At 45.3% G+C, this 20692-nt stretch overlaps 1 protein-coding gene across 1 annotated transcript in view; it reads left to right on the top strand.

Moving 5' to 3' along the window:
• The first annotated feature begins 1287 nt into the window (after positions 1-1287).
• LOC140430933 (myosin-binding protein C, cardiac-type-like) overlaps positions 1288-20692 on the top strand; it is a 249902-nt gene continuing 230497 nt past the window's right edge. Inside the window, exons 1-3 of the mRNA XM_072518761.1 lie at positions 1288-1471; positions 3322-3588; positions 19349-19414. Coding sequence (XP_072374862.1) covers positions 1447-1471; positions 3322-3588; positions 19349-19414 — 358 coding nt within the window. The 5' untranslated portion in view covers positions 1288-1446. The remainder of the gene's footprint in view (positions 1472-3321; positions 3589-19348; positions 19415-20692) is intronic.

Raw genomic sequence — 20692 nt, 5'->3', positions numbered from 1 at the left:
TCAGTGTGCTGTCTCTATCTCTCTGTGGCTCAATGTGCTGTCTCTATCTCTCTCTCTGTGTCTCAGTGTGCTGTCTCTATCTCTCTGTGTCTGTGTCTCAGTGTCTCAGTGTGCTGTCTCTATCTCTCTGTGTCTCAGTGGCTCTGTGTGCTGTCTCTATCTCTCTGTGTCTCAGTGTCTCAGTGTGCTGTCTCTATCTCTCTCAGTGTCTCAGTGTGCTGTCTCTATCTCTCTGTGTCTCAGTGTCTCAGTGTGCTGTCTCTATCTCTCTGTGTCTCAGTGTCTGTGTGTGCTGTCTCTGTCTCTCTCTGTGTCTCAGTGTGTTGTCTCTAACTCTCTGTGTCTCCGTGTCTCTGTGTGCTGTCTCTATCTCTCTGTGTCTGTGTGCTGTCTCTGTCTCTCTGTGTCTCTGTGTCTCAGTGTGCTGTTTCTATCTCTCTCAGTGTCTCAGTGTGCTGTCTCTATCTCTCTGTGTCTCAGTGTGCTGTCTCTATCTCTCTCTCTGTCTCAGTGTGCTGTCTCTATCTCTCTGTGTGTCTCAGTGTGCTGTCTCTATCTCTCTGTGTCTCTGTGCCTCAGTGTGCTGTCTCTATCTCTGACTCTGTGTCTCGGTGTGCTGTCTCTATCTCTCTGTGTCTCAGTGTGTTGTCTCTATCTCTCTCAGTGTCTCAGTGTGCTGTCTCTATCCCTCTGTGTCTCAGTGTGCTGTCTCTATCTCTCTGTGTCTCAGTGTGCTGTCTCTATCTCTCTGTGTCTCAATGTGCTGTCTCTATCTCTCTCAGTGTCTCAGTGTGCTGTCTCTATCTCTCTCAGTGTCTCAGTGTGCTGTCTCTATCTCTCTGTGTCTCAGTGTGCTGTCTCTATCTCTCTGTGTCTCAGTGTGCTGTCTCTATTCCTCTGTGTCTCAGTGTGCTGTCTCTATCTCTCTGTGTCTCAGTGTCTCAGTGTGCTGTCTCTATCTCTCTATCTCTCTGTGTCTCAGTGTGCTGTCTCTATTCCTCTGTGTCTCAGTGTGCTGTCTCTATCTCTCTCTGTGTCTCAGTGTGCTGTCTCTATCTCTCTCTGTGTCTCAGTGTGCTGTCTCTGTCTCTCTGTCTCAGTGTCTCAGTGTGCTGTCTCTATCTCTCTCTGTGTCTCAGTGTGCTGTCACTATCTCTCTCTCTGTCTCAGTGTGCTGTCTCTATCTCTCTCTCTGTCTCAGTGTGCTGTCTCTATCTCTCTCTGTCTATCTTTATGAGTCTCTTTCCCACTCTCTCCCTCTCTGGTTTGTTCGTTTATCGATGACATTCTGTGACGTTTGGGGACATGCTGTATAAATCTTCAGGAATGCGATGTTGAAGGTTATTACGGGACAGAGGGAGCAGCAGGAGGAGGATCTGGACCCGGACCCAGACTCGGACTGTGACAAATTTCAGGAGCGGGAGAAGTTTTCTGAATCAGAGCAAGATGCCCGAAGCTGGGAGAAAAACAGGTCAGAATCTGAGAGGCGGATCGAGGGGCAGCCAGAGCGTTCCGACGCTGGGAATGAGTGGATATGGGAATGATTGGGATGGACTGAACTGGCTTTGACTGGACTGGGACGAAAGCTTTGGAAACGTTGGTAATCATTGGTCTGGGATGACTGGATTGGGATTGATGGGAATGACTGGCCTGGGAATGTCTGCATTGCGAATTATGGGGATGATTGTGATTAACTGGACTGGGTTTGACTTGGTTAGGTTAATAACTGGTTTGGGAATTTTCGGAATGACTGCACTGGGAATGACAGGATTGGGGATGATTGGGATTTACTGGTCTGCAATGACTGGATTGGGAGTGTTGGGAATGACTGTATTAGGAATGATGGGAATGGCTGGACAGGGTTGTCTCGGTTGGGACTGATGGGAATGATTGAGATTGGCTGGTTGTGTTTGATTGGACTGAGATGTCTGGATTGGGATTGACAGGAATGACTGGACTGTACCACTGTATTGGCTGTGATGGGATTGATTGGGATTAACTGGAATGACTGGACTGTACCACTGTATTGGCTGTGATGGGATTGATTGGGATTAACTGGACAGGAATTGACTGGACTTGGATGACTGGATTGGGAATTACTACTGGGATGACTGGAATGGGAATGATGGAAATGACTGTACTGGGAATGATTGGATTGGGAATGGTGGGGTGACTGGACTGGGAATAATTGGGAATAACAGGACTGGAATTGACTGGATTGGAATGTTGGGGAATGACTGGACTGGGATTGACTGGACTCAGAATGACTGGGAAAGAGTAGAATGGGAATGATGGGAATGACTCAACTGGCAAAGATTAGGATGGACTGAATTGAGAATGACTAGATTGGAAATGATGGGAATGGTGGGACTGGAAATGATTGGGAATGACTGAACTGGGAGATGGAATGAGTGGACTGGGATTGACTGGACTCGGAATGACTGGACTGTGATTGACTGGGTTTGACTGAATTGAGAATGACTGAACTGGGGATGATTGGGAATGATTGGACTCTGAATGACTGGGGTTGACTGGACTGGAGATAATGGGAATGATTTGATTGGGAAGGACTGGAAATGGCTGGACTGGAAATGGCTGGACTGGGATTGACTGGAGATCTGAGTTTCCTGCTGGTTTCCAGTTTGGATCAATAACAATGTGTCCAAAATCTCTGACAAGTCTTCTCCTGGCCTCTCTTCCAGAGATTTCCATTCTCCGAACCCCCACTTCAACCCAATTCACACCCTGCTCAGGGAGATGCCTTATCCCCATTCTCTGAGAGACGGCAGAATGGGTTGCTACCTCCTGGAACTATCCCCACTGGGGCAGAATGAGTCCCGTCACCTGTAATGTATCCAGTCAAGATCCATAGCATCTGGAATGAGTGTGAGGGGGGAATGGGGAGGGGGTGCTGTTTGTGAGGGTGTGGGGGGCCTATGGGATGAGTGCAGGGCAGTGTGAATGTTTGTAGGAGCGGGGTCAGAGGGATTGATGATGGGACCGCATGAATGAGTAAGTGTCAGGGGGTCTGTGGGATGAGAGTGGGGTTGCAGAGTGGTCAGCATGAGGAGGGAGGCAAGTGTGAGGAAGGAGGTGAGCAGTATACTGTCAAAACCACACAGCATCCAAAAGGATTGTGGTGACTGAGTCGGTGTAAATTAAAACATGTGCATGAATGGGAAAACATGTACCTCATTCATAACTAATCACCCGCAACATTCATAAACGTGGCAGGGAGCGCTGGTGCTGAGTGATCAACTTGGGGCAAGTGTATCTCTGTGGCAGTGAGACTCATTGTGTGCCACCTCCATCATGTGCCAGGTTCCTCCTTCACGAAGAAGCCAAGGAGTGCAGTGGTGAATGCAGGCAGTGATGCCAGGTTCATAGCAGAGACGGAGAAGGGGGTGGTTAAGGTGAGGTGGCAGCGGGACGGTGTGGACATGGTCACCAGTGAGCAATGGACCATCACCTCAGAGGACACCATGCACAGCCTGACCATTCACAGTGCCTCCAACATTGACAACGGTGTCTATGCGATCATCGCAGGAAGTTCAAAGGTCAAATTCGAACTGAAGGTCAAAGAGCCAGGTCAGTGCCGATGTGTAAAAGAAAGAGCAATATGAAAAGTGTGGAGATTTCACCTCATCCAAAGGGGAATACCGTTGTTCCTCTTGTACAAACTGACAGAACTTGGGTTTGACACCGACCTTTAACTTGCATTTGAAGGGGGAGGGTGTAGAGGGAGCTTTACTCTGTATCGAACTCTGTGCTGTACCTGTCCTGGGAGTGTTTACGGGGACCAGTGTAGAGGGAGCTTTACAGTGTATCTAACCCCGTGCTGTACCTGCCCTGGGAGTGTTTAGAACATAGAACATAGAACAATACAGCGCAGTACAGGCCCTTCGGCCCACGATGTTGCACCGAAACAAAAGCCATCTAACCTACACTATGCCATTATCATCCATATGTTTATCTAATAAACTTTTAAATGCCCTCAATGTTGGCGAGTTCACTACTGTAGCAGGTAGGGCATTCCACGGCCTCACTACTCTTTGCGTAAAGATTTTGTTTGGGGACAGTGTAGAGGGAGCGTTACTCTGAATCTAACCCCGTGCTGTACCTGTTCTGGGAATGTTTATTGGGACAGTGGATCAAGGATAACCCTAAAGCTTTCCATAGATATGTCAGGAATAAAAGAATGCCTAGGGTAAGAGTAGGGCCAGTCAAGGACAGTAGTGGGAAGATGTGCTTGGAGTCCGAGGAGATAGGAGAGGTGCTAAATGAATATTTTTCGTCAGTATTCACACAGGAAAAAGACAATGTTGTCGAGGAGAATACTGAGATTCAGGCTACTAGACTAGAAGGGCTTGAGGTTCATAAGGAGGAGGGGTTAGCAATTCTGGAAAGTGTGAAAATAGATAAGTCCCCTGGGCCGGATGGGATTTATCCTAGGATTCTCTGGGAAGCTGGGGAGGAGATTGCTGAGCCTTTGGCTTTGATCTTTAAGACCTTTGTCTACAGGAATAGTGCCAGAAGACTGGAGGATAGCAAATGCTGTCCCCTTGTTCAAGAAGGGAAGTAGAGACAACCCCGGCAACTATAGACCAGTGAGCCTTACTTCTGTTGTGGGCAAAATCTTGGAAAGGTTTATAAGAGATAGGATGTATAATCATATGGAAAGGAATAATTTGATTAGAGATAGTCAACACGGTTTTGTGAAGGGTAGGTTGTGTCTCACAAACCTTATTGAGTTCTTTGAGAAGGTGACCAAACAGGTGGATTAGGGTAAAGCAGTTGATGTGGTGTATATGGATTTCAGTAAAGCGTTTGATAAGGTTCCCCACGGTAGGCTACTGCAGAAAATACGGAGGCATGGGATTCAGGGTGATTTAGCAGTTTGGATCAGAAATTGGCTAGCTGGAAGAAGACAAAGGGTGGTGGTTGATGGGAAATGTTCAGACTGGAGTCCAGTTACAAGTGGTGTACTACAAGGATCTGTTTTGGGGCCACTGCTGTTTGTCATTTTTATAAATGACCTGGAAGAGGGCGAAGAAGGATGGGTGAGTAAATTTGCAGATGACACTAAAGTCGGTGGAGTTGTGGACAGTGCGGACGGATGTTACAAGTTACAGAGGGACATAGATAAGCTGCAGCGCTGGGCTGAGAGGTGGCAAATGGAGTTTAATGCAGCAAAGTGTGAGGTAATTCATTTTGGAAGGAATAACAGGAAGACAGAGTACTGGGCTAATGGTAAGATTCTTGGCAGTGTGGATGAGCAGAGAGATCTCGGTGGCCATGTACATAGATCCCTGAAAGTTGCCACCCAGGTTGAGAGGGTTGTTAAGAAGGCGTACGGTGTGTTAGCTTTTATTGGTAGAGGGATTGAGTTTCGGAGCCATGAGGTCATGTTGCAGCTGTACAAAACTCTGGTGCGGCCGCATTTGGAGTATTGCGTGCAACTCTGGTCGCCGCATTATAGGAAGGATGTGGAAGCATTGGAAAGGGTGCAGAGGAGATTTACCAGAATGTTGCCTGGTATGGAGGGAAGATCTTATGAGGAAAGGCTGAGGGACTTGAGGCTGTTTTCGTTAGAGAGAAGAAGGTTAAGAGGTGACTTAATTGAGGCATACAAGATGATCAGAGGATTGGATAGGGTAGACAGTGAGAGCCTTTTTCCTCGGATGGTGATGTCTAGCACGAGGGGACATAGCTTTAAATTGAGGGGAGATAGATATAAGACAGATGTCAGAGGTAGGTTCTTTACTCGGAGAGTAGTAAGGGCATGGAATGCCCTGCCTGCAACAGTAGTGGACTCGCCAACACTAAGGGAATTCAAATGGTCATTGGATAGACATATGGATGATAAGGGAATAGTGTAGATGGGCTTTAGAGTGGTTTCACAGGTCGGCGCAACATCGAGGGCCGAAGGGCCTGTACTGTGCTGTAATGTTCTATGTTCTATGTAAGTTGATGTTGTGTATCTGGGCTTTGACAGCGTTACACCTAACTGTTAGCACACTGAAGCCGGTGAGATGAGGGTCGCACTGACACTGAATATGGCATTGGCTAATGTGGACTGAAAGAAAGAGCAATGGTGAATGATTGGTTTTTCCAACTGGAATAAAATCCTGGGTTAGTGGGTGTGTGTGACTGCTGCAGTCAGGTTTTCAGAAATCCTAGTTTGAAAGGCAAGTAGATTTTAGGAGCCAGGGGTGCAATTAAAGTATCGTAAAAAGCTTGGGCTAGTGGAATTTTGATTTGATTAAAGGAATTCCCAGTGGATTTAATTAGAATTCAGCTTGGTAAGATAATGTCATTACTGGGTGGAGCGAAGACATCAGGCATTTAGTAGGAAAAGCAGGTGCGTGCAGTTCTAGATGAAGCTGTGACCACAAGTCAGGTTTTGCCCTCTGCAGTTCAGTCTTTAAAGCAGTACGGACTTGTTTAGAACAAGAGGGAGTTGAAACATGCTGAGAAACAGCTTGTGAAAAAATATAGCCAGAGTTTCTGCATGGATCTGACAGGAGTCAGATCTTTTCTGTAAAACAGTATTAAAAGATCTCTCCTCTCAAACAATATTTCTGTAATGCAAGTTTTCTTATGTGCCATTGGTAGTTAAAGTGAATTGAGAGCTGAGATGTTTTTTTCCTTGCTGTTTAAGTGGGAATAAAGATAGCAGTTAAGGGTATTGTATTCATCGGATTGAATAGTATTGTTTAAAGGATAATTGTAAGCTATTTTCTGATATTTTAATATTGTGTTCGTAATAAATTTTGTTTTAATATACCGCATCCCTATTTCTTGGTGTAATCACTCCTGTGGGGAGGTATCCTTTCCTCATAGTCTTACAAAATTAAAAATATTGGGGTTTCTGTCCAGTACCCTGGTCACTGCTGGAGTCTGGTCTGGGATCATAATAGATATAAACTAAATAACCTGATACACAGGAAGAGAGAGGGAGCTGACAGTGTGCGCACAAATGTTTAAAGGTAGCAGGACAAGTTAATCAGATTGTTTTAAACAAAATCCCTGTTTGGTAACCTTGGCTTTATCAATAGAGGCAGAGGTACACGAGCAAGGAGGAAATATTCAAACTTTACAAATCACTCGCTACCCTCTGCTGGGCACCACAATTTTGGAAGGGTGTTAAGGCCTTGGAGAGGGTACAGAGTGGATGTCCCAGAATGGTTACCTGGGATGAGAGTTAGTGATGGTGGAGTGTGGGGAAACTGCCTTCCTTCCTACAGCAATAGAAGTTAAGGGGAGACTGAAAATGCAGAAGGTTTTTGAAGGAATAAATAGGAGGAATTGTTCCCGATAGGGTCACGGACCAAAGGAGACAAGTGACTGGGAAAAGAAGTAGAGATGAAATGAGGAGAATATTTTGGTGCAACAAGATGTTATGATGTGGAATTCACCACCTGAAAGTAGATTTAAAAAGAAACTGGATAAATACTTCACAGGGAAAATTCAATCGGGAGGTTGCAGGGGAAGAGCAATTAATTGGAGAGCTGTCTCAACACCAGCAGGATGCAGGGAATGGCCTCCTTGCATTGCCCTATCGCTCAGTACAGCAGGACACTGGCAGCTAACCTGGCCAATAGACGTCCTTGTGAATTTGCAGAAATGTCTGTGCGTGAATTACCAAGAATGAGAGACAAGCTCCTGTTTTATGTCATTCAAACATGTGTCATGTTCTGAGAACTGAGGAATGTTTTGTGATAGATTGAAGGGGAGTGAGAATGTGTGCAGCAGTGACGCTGCAGTTATTCATAGTTCAAACAATGACCATTAATAGCTTGTACCCTCTTATCATGAGGTGGGAGAGAAGGCGGGAGGACTGCAGACACAGAGGACGGGAGGACATGGCAGTGGTGGCTAACAGCTGGGCTATTGTCAAATCCTAGCATTCACTGCGAGTTCCGCCCATGGTCACAAACACCGAAAACAATAGCAACATTAAAGTCCGGAAGGCACTGCAGCTGTGCATTTCATCCAAACACCCTTCATTCTGACATGGTGAAACTGAGAAACACACAATTCAACTGGAGTTCAGTCTGAATTTACACATTCACAATACAGATACCCGGAAGTGGGTTACAGACTGGAATCTAATAGAGGGGTTCGGGTGGTTTATATATAGAATAACAGATACCCGGGAGTGAGTTACAGACTGGAATCTAATCGAGGGGTTTGGGTGGATTATATATAGAATAACAGATACCCAGGAGTGAGTTACAGACTGGAATCTAATCGAGGGGTTTGGGTGGTTTATATATAGAATAACAGATACCCGGGAGTGAGTTACAGACTGGAATCTAATCGAGGGGTTTGGGTGGTTTATATATAGAATAACAGATACCCGGGAGTGAGTTACAGACTGGAATCTAATCGAGGGGTTTGGGTGGTTTATATATAGAATAACAGATATCCGGGAGTGAGTTACAGACTGGAATCTAATCGAGGGGTTCGGGTGGTTTATATATAGAATAAAAGATACCCAGGAGTGAGTGACAGACTGGAATCTAATCGAGGGTTTTGGGGGGTTTATATATAGAATAACAGTTACCCGGGAGTGAGTTACAGACTGGAATCAAATCAAGGGGTTTGGGGGGGTTATAAGTTACCTGGGAGTGAGTTACAGACTGGGATCTAATCGAGGGGTATAGGGTGGTTTATGTATGGAATAACAGATACCCGGGGATGAGTTACAGACTGGAATCTAATCGTGAGTTTCGGGATGGTTTATATATAGAATAACAGATACCCGGGAGTGAGTTACAGACTGGAGTATAATTGAGGGGTTCGGGATGGTTTATATATAGAATAACAGATACCCGGGGATGAGTTACAGACTGGAATCTAATCGTGAGTTTCGGGATGGTTTATGTATAGAATAACAGATACCCGGGAGTGAGTTACAGACTGGAATCTAATTGAGGGGTTCGGGATGGTTTATATATAGAATAACAGATACCCGGGAGTGAGTTACAGACTGGAGTATAATTGAGGGGTTCGGGATGGTTTATATATAGAATAACAGATACCCGGGAGTGAGTTACAGACTGGAATCTAATTGAGGGGTTCGGGATGGTTTATATATAGAATAACAGATACCCGGGAGTGAGTTACAGACTGGGATCTAATCGAGGGGTTCGGTTGGTTGATATATAGAATAACAGATACCCAGGAGTGAGTTACAGACTGGAATCTAATTGAGGGGTTCGGGATGGTTTATATATAGAATAACAGATACCCGGGAGTGAGTTACAGACTGGGATCTAATCGAGGGGTTCGGGATGGTTTATATATAGAATAACAGATACCCGGGAGTGAGTTACAGACTGGAATCTAATTGAGGGGTTCGGGATGGTTTATATATAGAATAACAGATACCCGGGAGTGAGTTACAGACTGGGATCTAATCGAGGGGTTCGGTTGGTTGATATATAGAATAACAGATACCCAGGAGTGAGTTACAGACTGGAATCTAATTGAGGGGTTCGGGATGGTTTATATATAGAATAACAGATACCCAGGAGTGAGTTACAGACTGGAATCTAATCGAGGGGTTTGGGTGGTTTATATATAGAATAACAAATACCCGGGAGTGAGTTACAGACTGGAATCTAATTGAGGGGTTCGGGATGGTTTATATATAGAATAACAGATACCGGGAAGTGAGTTAAAGACTGGAATCTTCAAGGGTTCAGGTGTTGTATATTTTGCAAGCACCTATGCTGTTTGCCTCAATATGGCAGCGAGTTCCACATTCTCCGCCCTCTCTGGGTAATTCAGGTTCCCCTGAACTCCTGGTTGGAGTTACGGGTGATTATTTTATGTGTGCAGTTTTTGATTCTCCCACAAGTGGAATCTTCTCTCTGCGGGATTCCCTGTCAGCAGGGAACATCCTCGTCAATCTCCTCTCAACGTTTCTGCCTGTGGGGTTTGTGGTATTATCATAACTGTAAGAGCTGCAAGGGTTAATGAAGTGTCGAGAGTAGCCATTAGAGGGAGTTACAGTTACAACTATATAAGGCAGTGATGCTTTGTGGGAGAGTGTGTGCAGGAGTTCGCTAGTACAGAGTCAGAAGTACAGATAGTGTTAGTGCAAGCAGATCATAGTTTATATCAGTATTAAGATCATAGTTTAAGGGCAGCACGGTGGCACAGTGGTTAGCATTGCTGCCTACGGCGCTGAAGACCTGGGTTCGAAACCTGGCCCTGGGTCACTGTCCATGTGGAGTTTGCACGTTCTCCCCGTGTCTGCATGGGTTTCACCCCCACAACCCAAAGGAGTGCAGGATAGGCGGATTGGCCACGCTAAATTGCCTCTTAATTGGAAAAAATAATTGGGTACACTAAATGTAATTTAAAAAAGGTCATAGTTTATATCAGTATTAAGATCACTGTACAGGTACAGGACAAGAATAGCTGGGTTACAGTCAGGGGGAAAAAAACAAACAGGCAGAAAGTGCAGGGATCCCTCGTGGCCGTTCCCCTTCAAAACAAGTATACCGTTTTGGATGCTGTTGGGGGGGATGACCTACCGGGGGAAGGCCCTAGCGGCCAGGTCTCTGGCACTGAGTCTGGCTCTGGGGCTCAGAAGGGAAGGGGGGAGAATAGAAAAGCAATAGTTGTAGGAGATTCAATGGTTAGGGGAATAGATAGGAGATTCTGTGGTCGCGAGCGAGACTCCCGGAAGGTATGTTGCCTCCCGGGTGCCAGGGCCAGGGATGTCTCGGATCGTGTCTTCAGGATCCTTAAGGGGGAGGGTGAGCAGCCAGAAGTCGTGGTGCACATTGGTACCAACGACATAGGTAGGAAAAGGGGTGTGGAGGTAATAAACAAGTTTAGGGAGTTAGGCTGGAAGTTGAAAGCCAGGACAGACAGAGTTGTCATCTCTGGTTTGTTGCCGGTGCCACGTGATAGCGAGGCTAGGAATAGGGAGAGAGTGCAGTTGAACACGTGGCTGCAGGAATGGTGTAGGAGGGAGGGCTTCAGGTATTTGGATAATTGGAGCGCATTCTGGGGAAGGTGGGACCTGTACAAGCAGGACGGGTTGCATCTGAACCAGAGGGGCACCAATATCCTGGGAGGGAGGTTTTCTAGTACTCTTCGGGAGGGTTTAAACTAATTTGGCAGGGGAATGGGAACCGGATTTGTAGTCCAGCAACTAAGGTAGCCGATATTCAGGACGCCAAAGCGTGTAATGAGGCAGTGGGGAAGGGAACACTGACAAAGGAGAGTACTTGCAGGCACGGAGAGGGGTTGAAGTGTGTATACTTCAACGCAAGAAGCATCAGGAATAAGGTGGGTGAACTTAAGGCATGGATCGGTACTTGGGACTACGATGTGGTGGCCATCACGGAAACTTGGATAGAAGAGGGGCAGAAATGGTTGTTGGAGGTCCCTGGTTATAGATGTTTCAATAAGATTAGGGAGGGTGGTAAAAGAGGTGGGGGGGTGGCATTATTAATTAGAGATAGCATAACAGCTGCAGAAAGGCAGTTCGAGGAGTATCAGCCTACTGAAGTAGTATGGGTTGAAGTCAGAAATAGGAAAGGAGCAGTCACCTTGTTAGGAGTTTTCTATAGGCCCCCCAATAGTAGCAGAGATGTGGAGGAACAGATTGGGAAACAGATTTTGGAAAGGTGCAGAAGTCATAGGGTAGTAGTCATGGGCGACTTTAACTTCCCAAATATTGAGTGGAAACTCTTTAGATCAAATAGTTTGGATGGGGTGGTGTTTGTGCAGTGTGTCCAGGAAGCTTTTCTAACGCAGTATGTAGATTGTCCGACCAGAGGAGGGGCAATATTGGATTTAGTACTGGGTAATGAGCCAGGGCAAGTGATAGATTTGTTAGTGGGGGAGCATTTTGGAGATAGTGACCACAATTCTGTGACTTTCACTTTAGTAATGGAGAGGGATAGGTACGTGCAACAGGGCAAGGTTTACAATTGGGGGAAGGGTAAATACGATGTTGTCAGACAAGAATTGAAGTGCATAAGTTGGGAACATAGGCTGGCAGGGAAGGACACAAATGAAATGTGGAACTTGTTCAAGGAACAGGTGCTACGTGTCCTTGATATGTATGTCCCTGTCAGGCAGGGAAGAGATGGTCGAGTGAGGGAACCATGGTTGACAAGAGAGGTTGAATGTCTTGTTAAGAGGAAAAAGGTGACTTATGTAAGGCTGAGGAAACAAGGTTTAGACAGGGCATTGGAGGGATACAAGATAGCCAGGAGGGAACTGAAGAAAGGGATTAGGAGAGCTAAGAGAGGGCATGAACAATCTTTGGCGGGTAGGATCAAGGAAAACCCCAAGGCCTTTTACACATATGTGAGAAATATGAGAATGACTAGAGCGAGGGTAGGTCCGATCAAGGACAGTAGCGGGAGATTGTGTATTGAGTCTGAAGAGATAGGAGAGGTCTTGAACGAGTACTTTTCTTCTGTATTTACAAATGAGAGGAGCGATATTGTTGGAGAGGACAGTGTGAAACAGATTGGTAAGCTCGAGGAAATACTTGTTAGGAAGGAAGATGTGTTGGGCATTTTGAAAAACTTGAGGATAGACAAGTCCCCCGGGCCTGACGGGATATATCCAAGGATTCTATGGGAAGCAAGAGATGAAATTGCAGAGCCGTTGGCAATGATCTTTTCGTCCTCACTGTCAACAGGGGTGGTACCAGGGGATTGGAGAGTGGCGAATGTCGTGCCCCTGTTCAAAAAAGGGACTAGGGATAACCCTGGGAATTACAGGCCTGTTAGTCTTACTTCGGTGGTAGGCAAAGTAATGGAAAGGGTACTGAAGGATAGGATTTCTGAGCATCTGGAAAGACACTGCTTGATTAGGGATAGTCAGCACGGATTTGTGAGGGGTAGGTCTTGCCTTACAAATCTTATTGAATTCTTTGAGGAGGTGACCAAGCATGTGGATGAAGGTAAAGCAGTGGATGTAGTGTACATGGATTTTAGTAAGGCATTTGATAAAGTTCCCCATGGTAGGCTTATGCAGAAAGTAAGGAGGCATGGGATATTGGGAAATTTGGCCAGTTGGATAACGAACTGGCTAACCGATAGAAGTCAGAGAGTGGTGGTGGATGGCAAATATTCAGCCTGGATCCCAGTTACCAGTGGCGTACCGCAGGGATCAGTTCTGGGTCCTCTGCTGTTTGTGATTTTCATTAATGACTTGGATGAGGGAGTTGAAGGGTGGGTCAGTAAATTTGCAGATGATACGAAGATTGGTGGAGTTGTGGATAGTAAGGAGGGCTGTTGTCGGCTGCAAAGAGACATAGATAGGATGCAGAGCTGGGCTGAGAAGTGGCAGATGGAGTTTAACCCTGAAAAGTGTGAGGTTGTCCATTTTGGAAGGACAAATATGAATGCGGAATACAGGGTTAACGGTAGAGTTCTTGGCAATGTGGAGGAGCAGAGAGATCTTGGGGTCTATGTTCATACATCTTTGAAAGTTGCCACTCAAGTGGATAGAGCTGTGAAGAAGGCCTATGGTGTGCTCGCGTTCATTAACAGAGGGATTGAATTTAAGAGCCGTGAGGTGATGATGCAGCTGTACAAAACTTTGGTAAGGCCACATTTGGAGTACTGTGTACAGTTCTGGTCGCCTCATTTTAGGAAGGATGTGGAAGCTTTGGAAAAGGTGCAAAGAAGATTTACCAGGATGTTGCCTGGAATGGAGAGTAGGTCTTACGAGGAAAGGTTGAGGGTGCTAGGCCTTTTCTCATTAGAACGGAGAAGGATGAGGGGCGACTTGATAGAGGTTTATAAGATGATCAGGGGAATAGATAGAGTAGACAGTCAGAGACTTTTTCCCCGGGTGGAACAAACCATTACAAGGGGACATAAATTTAAGGTGAAAGGTGGAAGATATAGGAGGGATATCAGAGGTAGGTTCTTTACCCAGAGAGTAGTGGGGGCATGGAATGCACTGCCTGTGGAAGTAGTTGAGTCGGAAACATTAGGGACCTTCAAGCAGCTATTGGATAGGTACATGGATTACGGTTAAATGATATAGTGTAGATTTATTTGTTCTCAAGGGCAGCACGGTAGCATTGTGGATAGCACAATTGCTTCACAGCTCCAGGGTCCCAGGTTCGATTCCGGCTTGGGTCACTGACTGTGCGGAGTCTGCACGTCCTCCCCGTGTCTGCGTGGGTTTCCTCCGGGTGCTCCGGTTTCCTCCCACAATCCAAAGATGTGCAGGTTAGGTGAATTGGCCAATGATAAATTGCCCTTAATGTCCAAATTGACCTTGGTGTTGGGTGAAGGTGTTGAGTTTGGGTAGGGTGCTCTTTCCAAGAGGCGGTGCAGACTCAAAGGGCCGAATGGCCTCCTTCTGCACTGTAAATTCAATGATAATCTATGATTAATCTAGGACAAAGGTTCGGCACAACATCGTGGGCCGAAGGGCCTGTTCTGTGCTGTATTTTCTATAAATAGTTCATATCAGTATTAAGATTAGCTGTAGATGAGAGTAGTTTAAATGTTAATAATCAACTGTGTATTCTTTAGGAGTATGTACCTCATCCAAATTAGTAGTGTTAATACATTTATAGTTTTGTTTAAGTTCAAGCTATTTTGAGGTCTTTGTGAACACTATGCCAACCATCCTGAAATAAGCAACACAAAGAACACCACATGGTAACAGGAGTTTATTTCTATTAGTAAACAACAGTTAGATTAGGAAAGAATAGCATTAGGAGATTGAAGAAACGATCCAGAAGCTACAGAACTCAGAAAATCTGAGATGAAGACTAATCGGAAGATGAGGGTCTCAAGAAGCCTGACCACTTCAGGACACACGGTAAACTATGCCAGAATTGGGCTTTCTTTAAACAGCAGTTTGAAGTTTTCCTTTCTGCCTCCACACTTGAAAGTGCCTCAGACCAAAGGAAAATAGCACTCCTATTGAATTTGACTGGACCGCAAGCATTTGAACCCTTTAATTTGTTTGAATTCAGTGCTGATGAGGATAAAAATAAATACAACATGGTGCTACAAAAGTTCAATACACACTGTGAAGCAGGTGAATGAGACTTATCAGCGCTACATGTCCAGAAAGGGCTGCAGTTAAAAGGGGAGTCAGTAAATTCTTTCATAACAGCTTTAATACTAAAGAGCGCAGTCCTGCAACTTTTCCTCAGCATCCGATTCAATGCTCCGTGATCAAGTTGTATTCGGGATAAATGACGATCGTTTGCACGAGAAAATGCTCAGACGACCGATTTTACCGCTTGAAGACACGATTAATATGCACAAGGTCAGTGAACAGGCATCGTCTGAATATGCAGAGTTTGTGGCAAAAAAAACGAGCGCAAAATCGGGAAATGTGGCTGACACCATTAATGCCGTGTCGTAGCAAAGAAAACCACGTACAATAGCTCGCGGTAAATCTGAGAGTGACAGCACGAACATGATGACATACACACACTGCCCACAGTACAAAACATTGCCCGGCAAAAGGCAAACAATGTGCCAATTGTTGCAAGTTGAACCACTTTGCAGCAGTGTCGTTTCTCAACAGCTTCTCCAGAAACCAAAGTTTAAAAGTCCGACAGTGATATCAGGCGGATCCACAGTGTTAAGAGTGAAGAGAAAAAAATCTAACATCTTAACTGTTAGGGAAGATTGCTCACCATATACTGTTCGGATACTTTCATAACAGGAGCAGTCACTAGGATTAATTTGCTGGATTGCAATGATAGGCCAGAACAATAGCTCTCAAAGATAATTAAGGAGTGGACTGTATTATTAGAAATAAATGGCAAACGAATACCATTTAAAATTGACACAGGAGCCAATGCAAATATTATCAGTGAAAAATATTTGAGACAAGTTTATAAGACATCACTGATAAAGCAATCCACATGTCGGCTCACAGATTGCAATGGTAACACCATAGTCACAAGAGGATTCTGCCGTCTTGTTAGAAATGGGAACATCGAGATGCCCATCGACTTCGAGGTGGTAGAGGGTGAGAAATCATCATTAATTGGAGTGGATGTTTGTGAACCTGGTAAAGCATATTTATACGACTGACAGAGTGAAGGATACGCTGCAGGATGACATTGAACAACTATTGGATGAGTATGCTCATGTCTTCTCGGGGATGGGCACCTTACCTTTTACTTATTCAATAAAGTTGAAAAAGGATGCCAAACCGGTGATACATGCGCCACGGCGAGTGCCAGCTCCATTAAGAGAGCAACTCAAAACTGAGCTTGAACGCATGCAACAACAGAACATCTCCAAGGCCATGCAGCCGATGGACTGGGTCAGTTCAATGGTCTGCGTGCGCAAAACCAATGGAGACCTCAGGATCTGTATTGATCCAAAAGACCTGAATGCCAAAAATTCGGGTCTTTTGGGAACGCTACCAAATCCCCAAGACGGAAGAAATCACTTCTGAAATGGATAATGCCAAGCTATTCACAAAGCTAGACTCATCCAGAGGCTTTGGCAGCTCAGGCTGGACATTTCAAGCTGTAAGCTATGCACATTTAACAAGCCTTTCGGGAGGCACTGCTTTAATCGGCTACCGTTTGGTACCATATCGGTATCAGATATATTCCATAGAGCCATGGAGACTTTTATCGAGGGAATTCCAGAGGTATACATCTACGTGGATGACATCATCATCTGGTCCAACACCCCAGAACAGCATCTGGACCGGCTCCGGAAAGTGTTTGACAGAGTTCAGCACGATGGTCACAAATTGAATCGTGACAATTTTCAGTTTGGCATCCACAGGTTAAAATTCCTGGGCGACTTAATATCACAAGAAGGAATTTGACCGGATTCAGACAAGACCAAGGCTGTTGGGGAAATGCTGATTCCAACAGGTAGGAAGGCGATTATGTGGAACTTCATAAAGAAAAATGTTGAATTTGAATGGATGTTTGAACATGCAGCGGAGTGGCAGGACGTGAAGTCAGGCCTGAGCACTGTTCCACTGCTCCACTGTTAATGTTCTATGACTCCACGAGAGAGATGAAGATCTCCACTGATGCCAGCAAACAGGGCATTGGCACAGTCCTCCTACAGAAGGATGACCACGAGATGTGGCAACCAATTGCTTATGCATCTCGATCAGTGACTCCCATGGAGCAGAGATACCCGCAAATTGAAAAAGAGTGCCTTGGCCGTGTAATAGGCATCGCAAAATTTCACAACTATGTATATGGGCTACCGCATTTCACAGTCGAAACGGATCACAGGCCGTTGGTGAATATCATCAGAAAGAACCTCAATGAGATGTCTCCATGGTTGCAGCGGATGGTGATGAAGGTCTGGCGATAAGATTTTGACTTGGTCTATACACCAGGGAAGGTCCTAGTTGTAGCGGATACCTTATCCAGGGCAACCACTGATGCTGAAACATCAGAACCCGAGATCGTCCAAATAGTGGAATCTCAAACCTGTTTCTTTACCGAGATACTACCAGTGTCTGACCGCAAACTACATCGAATCAAAGTCGAAACTGAAAAGGATTTGATGCTCCAGAAGGTGAAGCAATACTTAAAAGAAGGATGACCTGCTGGAAGTCTATCTGTCTTTCGAGATATAAGAGATGATCTTTCTGTAATAGGTGGTTTCCTGCTCAAGGGAGATAGGATAGTGATTTCTGCCAGACTATGTGAAGGGATTCTGCAGCAGATTCACAGGGTCATCAGGGCATCGAAAAGTGTCATAGAAGAGCCAGACAGTCGGTATATTGGCCGGGAGTCAATAGAGCCATTGATCAGTATGTACAACAATGCACAATTTGCCAGATGCATCAGCCAGCACAGAGCAAAGAATGCATTAAAGACATGGAAATCGTTACCAGTCCATGGAATAAAGTGGGCATGGATTTGTTTTATTTCCAAGGTCGGGACTATTTGCTGGTCATAGACTATTATTCCCAACTATCCAGATGTGATGATGCTGAATGATTCGACAGCCATATCTGTTATAAAGGCAACAAAATGAATTTTTGCATGTCGTGGGATACCTTTCAATGTTGTCTCTGCCAGTGGTCCGTGATTCCCAAGTTGGGAGTGGACTAATTTGCAGAGCAATATAACTTAAATCACATTACCTCAAGCCCATGTTATCCTCTGTCAAATGGCAAAGCAGAGAACAAGTTGGAATAATAAAGAAGTTGTTCCGCAAATCGATTGATGATAATCAAGATCTATCATTGGTGTTGTTGACGTACAGAGCAACACCATTGTCAACTGGATTATCACATGCTCAGATGCTAATAGGTAGCCTTCGCACCATATTACCTGAGATCACCATTCCAGATATGGATAGTAGAGATACATGAACGTATCACAGCACCAAAAAAGAAGCACAAAGAGGACTGTGATAGATGAACCAAACCTCTGTCTGAACTTCAAGAAGGTGACTTCAAACAAATTCAGAATCCAGGAGGAGGATGGCACCACATTGCAAAATTTCTGAAACAAGTAGCACCAAGGTTATACTTAATCAAATCAGAACAGGGATCGCAGTTCAAGAGAAACAGGCGAGCATTGCTACGTATCAAGCATAGAGTTCAACCTCAGCTTCAGAATGTTATAGCACCTGATAACATACTCGAGGACATTGCCTTTCCAAATCCTTACTTGACGCAGACACAGCAAGAAGATGTGGCAGAGCAATCAAATACCTTGAACGTGCCGTTAAGGAGATCTACAAGAAGAAGACCGCCTGAGAGACTTAATTTGTGATGACTGTATAATGACTCATTTGCTCACCTAAGTGATGTAATGTCAGGATTATAGGGAGTTTATGATAAATACTAACTAATAGTCAGATTCATACCTGAAATGTAATGGTTAAAGAAAATATCACAACCAATGTTATAATAATTTTCTTCCACAAAGAAAAGGAGATGCGGTATTATCATAACTGTAAGAACTGCAAGGGTCAATGAAATGTCGAGAGTAGCCACTAGAGGGAGCTACAGTTACACTTATATAAGGCAGTGATGCTAAGCCTTGTGGGAGAGTGTGCAGGAGTTCGCTAGAGAGAGAGTCCGAAGTACAGATAATGTAGGTGAGAGCAGATCATAGTTTATATCAGTTTCATGATTAGCTGTAGATGAGTGTAGTTTCAATGCTAATAATGAACTGTGTATTCCTCAGGAGTACGTGTTAAATCCAAATTAATCACGTTCATAAATGTATAGCTTTGTTTAAGTTAAACCTATTTTGTGGTCTTTGTGAACACTGCAGCAACCATCCTGAAATAAGCAACACAAAGAACACCACAGGGTTGACCTCTGTCTCATATACAGTCCGGAAAAAGGTTTTAACTGTTTTGTACCTTCACAGAGAAAGGGGAAGATCCAGCAACTCCAAATGAAGCAGAACTGAGGGTGACCACAAAAGCAGCTACAGGTGAGAGAGGGGGGGGGGGGGGGAGGGGAGCAGGGGGGGAATGGGGGATGGTGAGGGAATAGGGTGGGAGGGAAGGGGAACGGGAGGGGGGAGATGGTGAGGTGACAGGGAGGCGATGGGGGAGTGGGTTTGGGAGGATGGAGGGAGAGAGGATATGTGGAAAAGGAGAGGTGGGACAGATGGGAGGAGATGGGACGCGTGAGAAAGGGGAGGGCATGGAGTGAGGAATATGGAAGGGATGGGGAGGGGGTGGGGTGAGGGGAAGGGGTAGTTACAGGGGAAGGAATGGGTAGGAAGGGGGAGCGTTTGGGAAGGAGATAGATTATCAGGATGAGGAGAGGAGGGAGCAGAAAGAGGGTGGGGAGGGTGAGGTTAAAGGGGGAGGGTAACATTTGGGGCTGGGAGGGAGTGGTCAGGATGGAATGACAGAGGTTATGGGGGTGAAGGGGGATGGGATAGGAATGTGGAGGGGCTGCATGTACAGGAATGGTGCCTTGACTCAATGATCAGATTGTGGAAGAGTGTGTGAGTTTATAGCTGAGTGTGTAAAGAAGTAAGTGTTTGTGAGAGTGTGTGAGTGTGTAAGGCGGTGTGTGAGTGTGTGTGTGTAAGGGTGTGTGTGTGAGTGCATGTGTAAGGGTGTGTGTGTGCGTAAGGGTGTGTGTGTAAGGATATGTGTGTGGGTGCGTGTGTAAGGGTGTGTGTCGGTGCATGTGTAAGGATGTGTTTGTGTAAGAATGTGTGTGTGAATGTGTGCAAGGGGGTGAGAGTCAGTGTGTGCATAAGGCACTTTGTGTGATCTGTGAGTGTGTAAGGGCATTTCTGTATGTTATGTGTAAATATGTGAGGGTGTGAGTATGAATTGTTTTGCAAGTGGGTGTGTGAATGAGAGTGCACCAAAATCTGTGTAAAGTTGTGTATGTGACTGTATGTGTATATGTAAAAGGAGTGTGAACAAATGGGGAGGCTGTGGTGTAGTGGTATGGTCACTGGACTTGTGATCCAGAGATCCACGATTATGATCTGGGGACCCGGGTTCAAAGCCCACCACGGCATCTGGAATTAAAATTCTAATGATGACCATGAAACCATTGTAGATTGTCGTAAAAACCCATCTGGTTCACTAATGACCTTTAGGCCATCCTTACCTGGTCTGGCCTACATGGGACTCCAGACCCACAGCAATGTGGTTGACTCTTCAATGCTCTCTGAAATGGCCGAGCAAACCACTCAGTTATATTCAACCGTTGCAAAAACGCAAAGAAGGAATGAAACCGG

This window comes from Scyliorhinus torazame, chromosome 10, assembly GCF_047496885.1.
Source record: "Scyliorhinus torazame isolate Kashiwa2021f chromosome 10, sScyTor2.1, whole genome shotgun sequence".
NCBI classification, from domain to species: domain Eukaryota; kingdom Metazoa; phylum Chordata; class Chondrichthyes; order Carcharhiniformes; family Scyliorhinidae; genus Scyliorhinus; species Scyliorhinus torazame.
The sequence above is the reverse complement of the archived record's forward strand: the minus strand, read 5'-3'. Positions and strand labels throughout refer to the sequence as shown.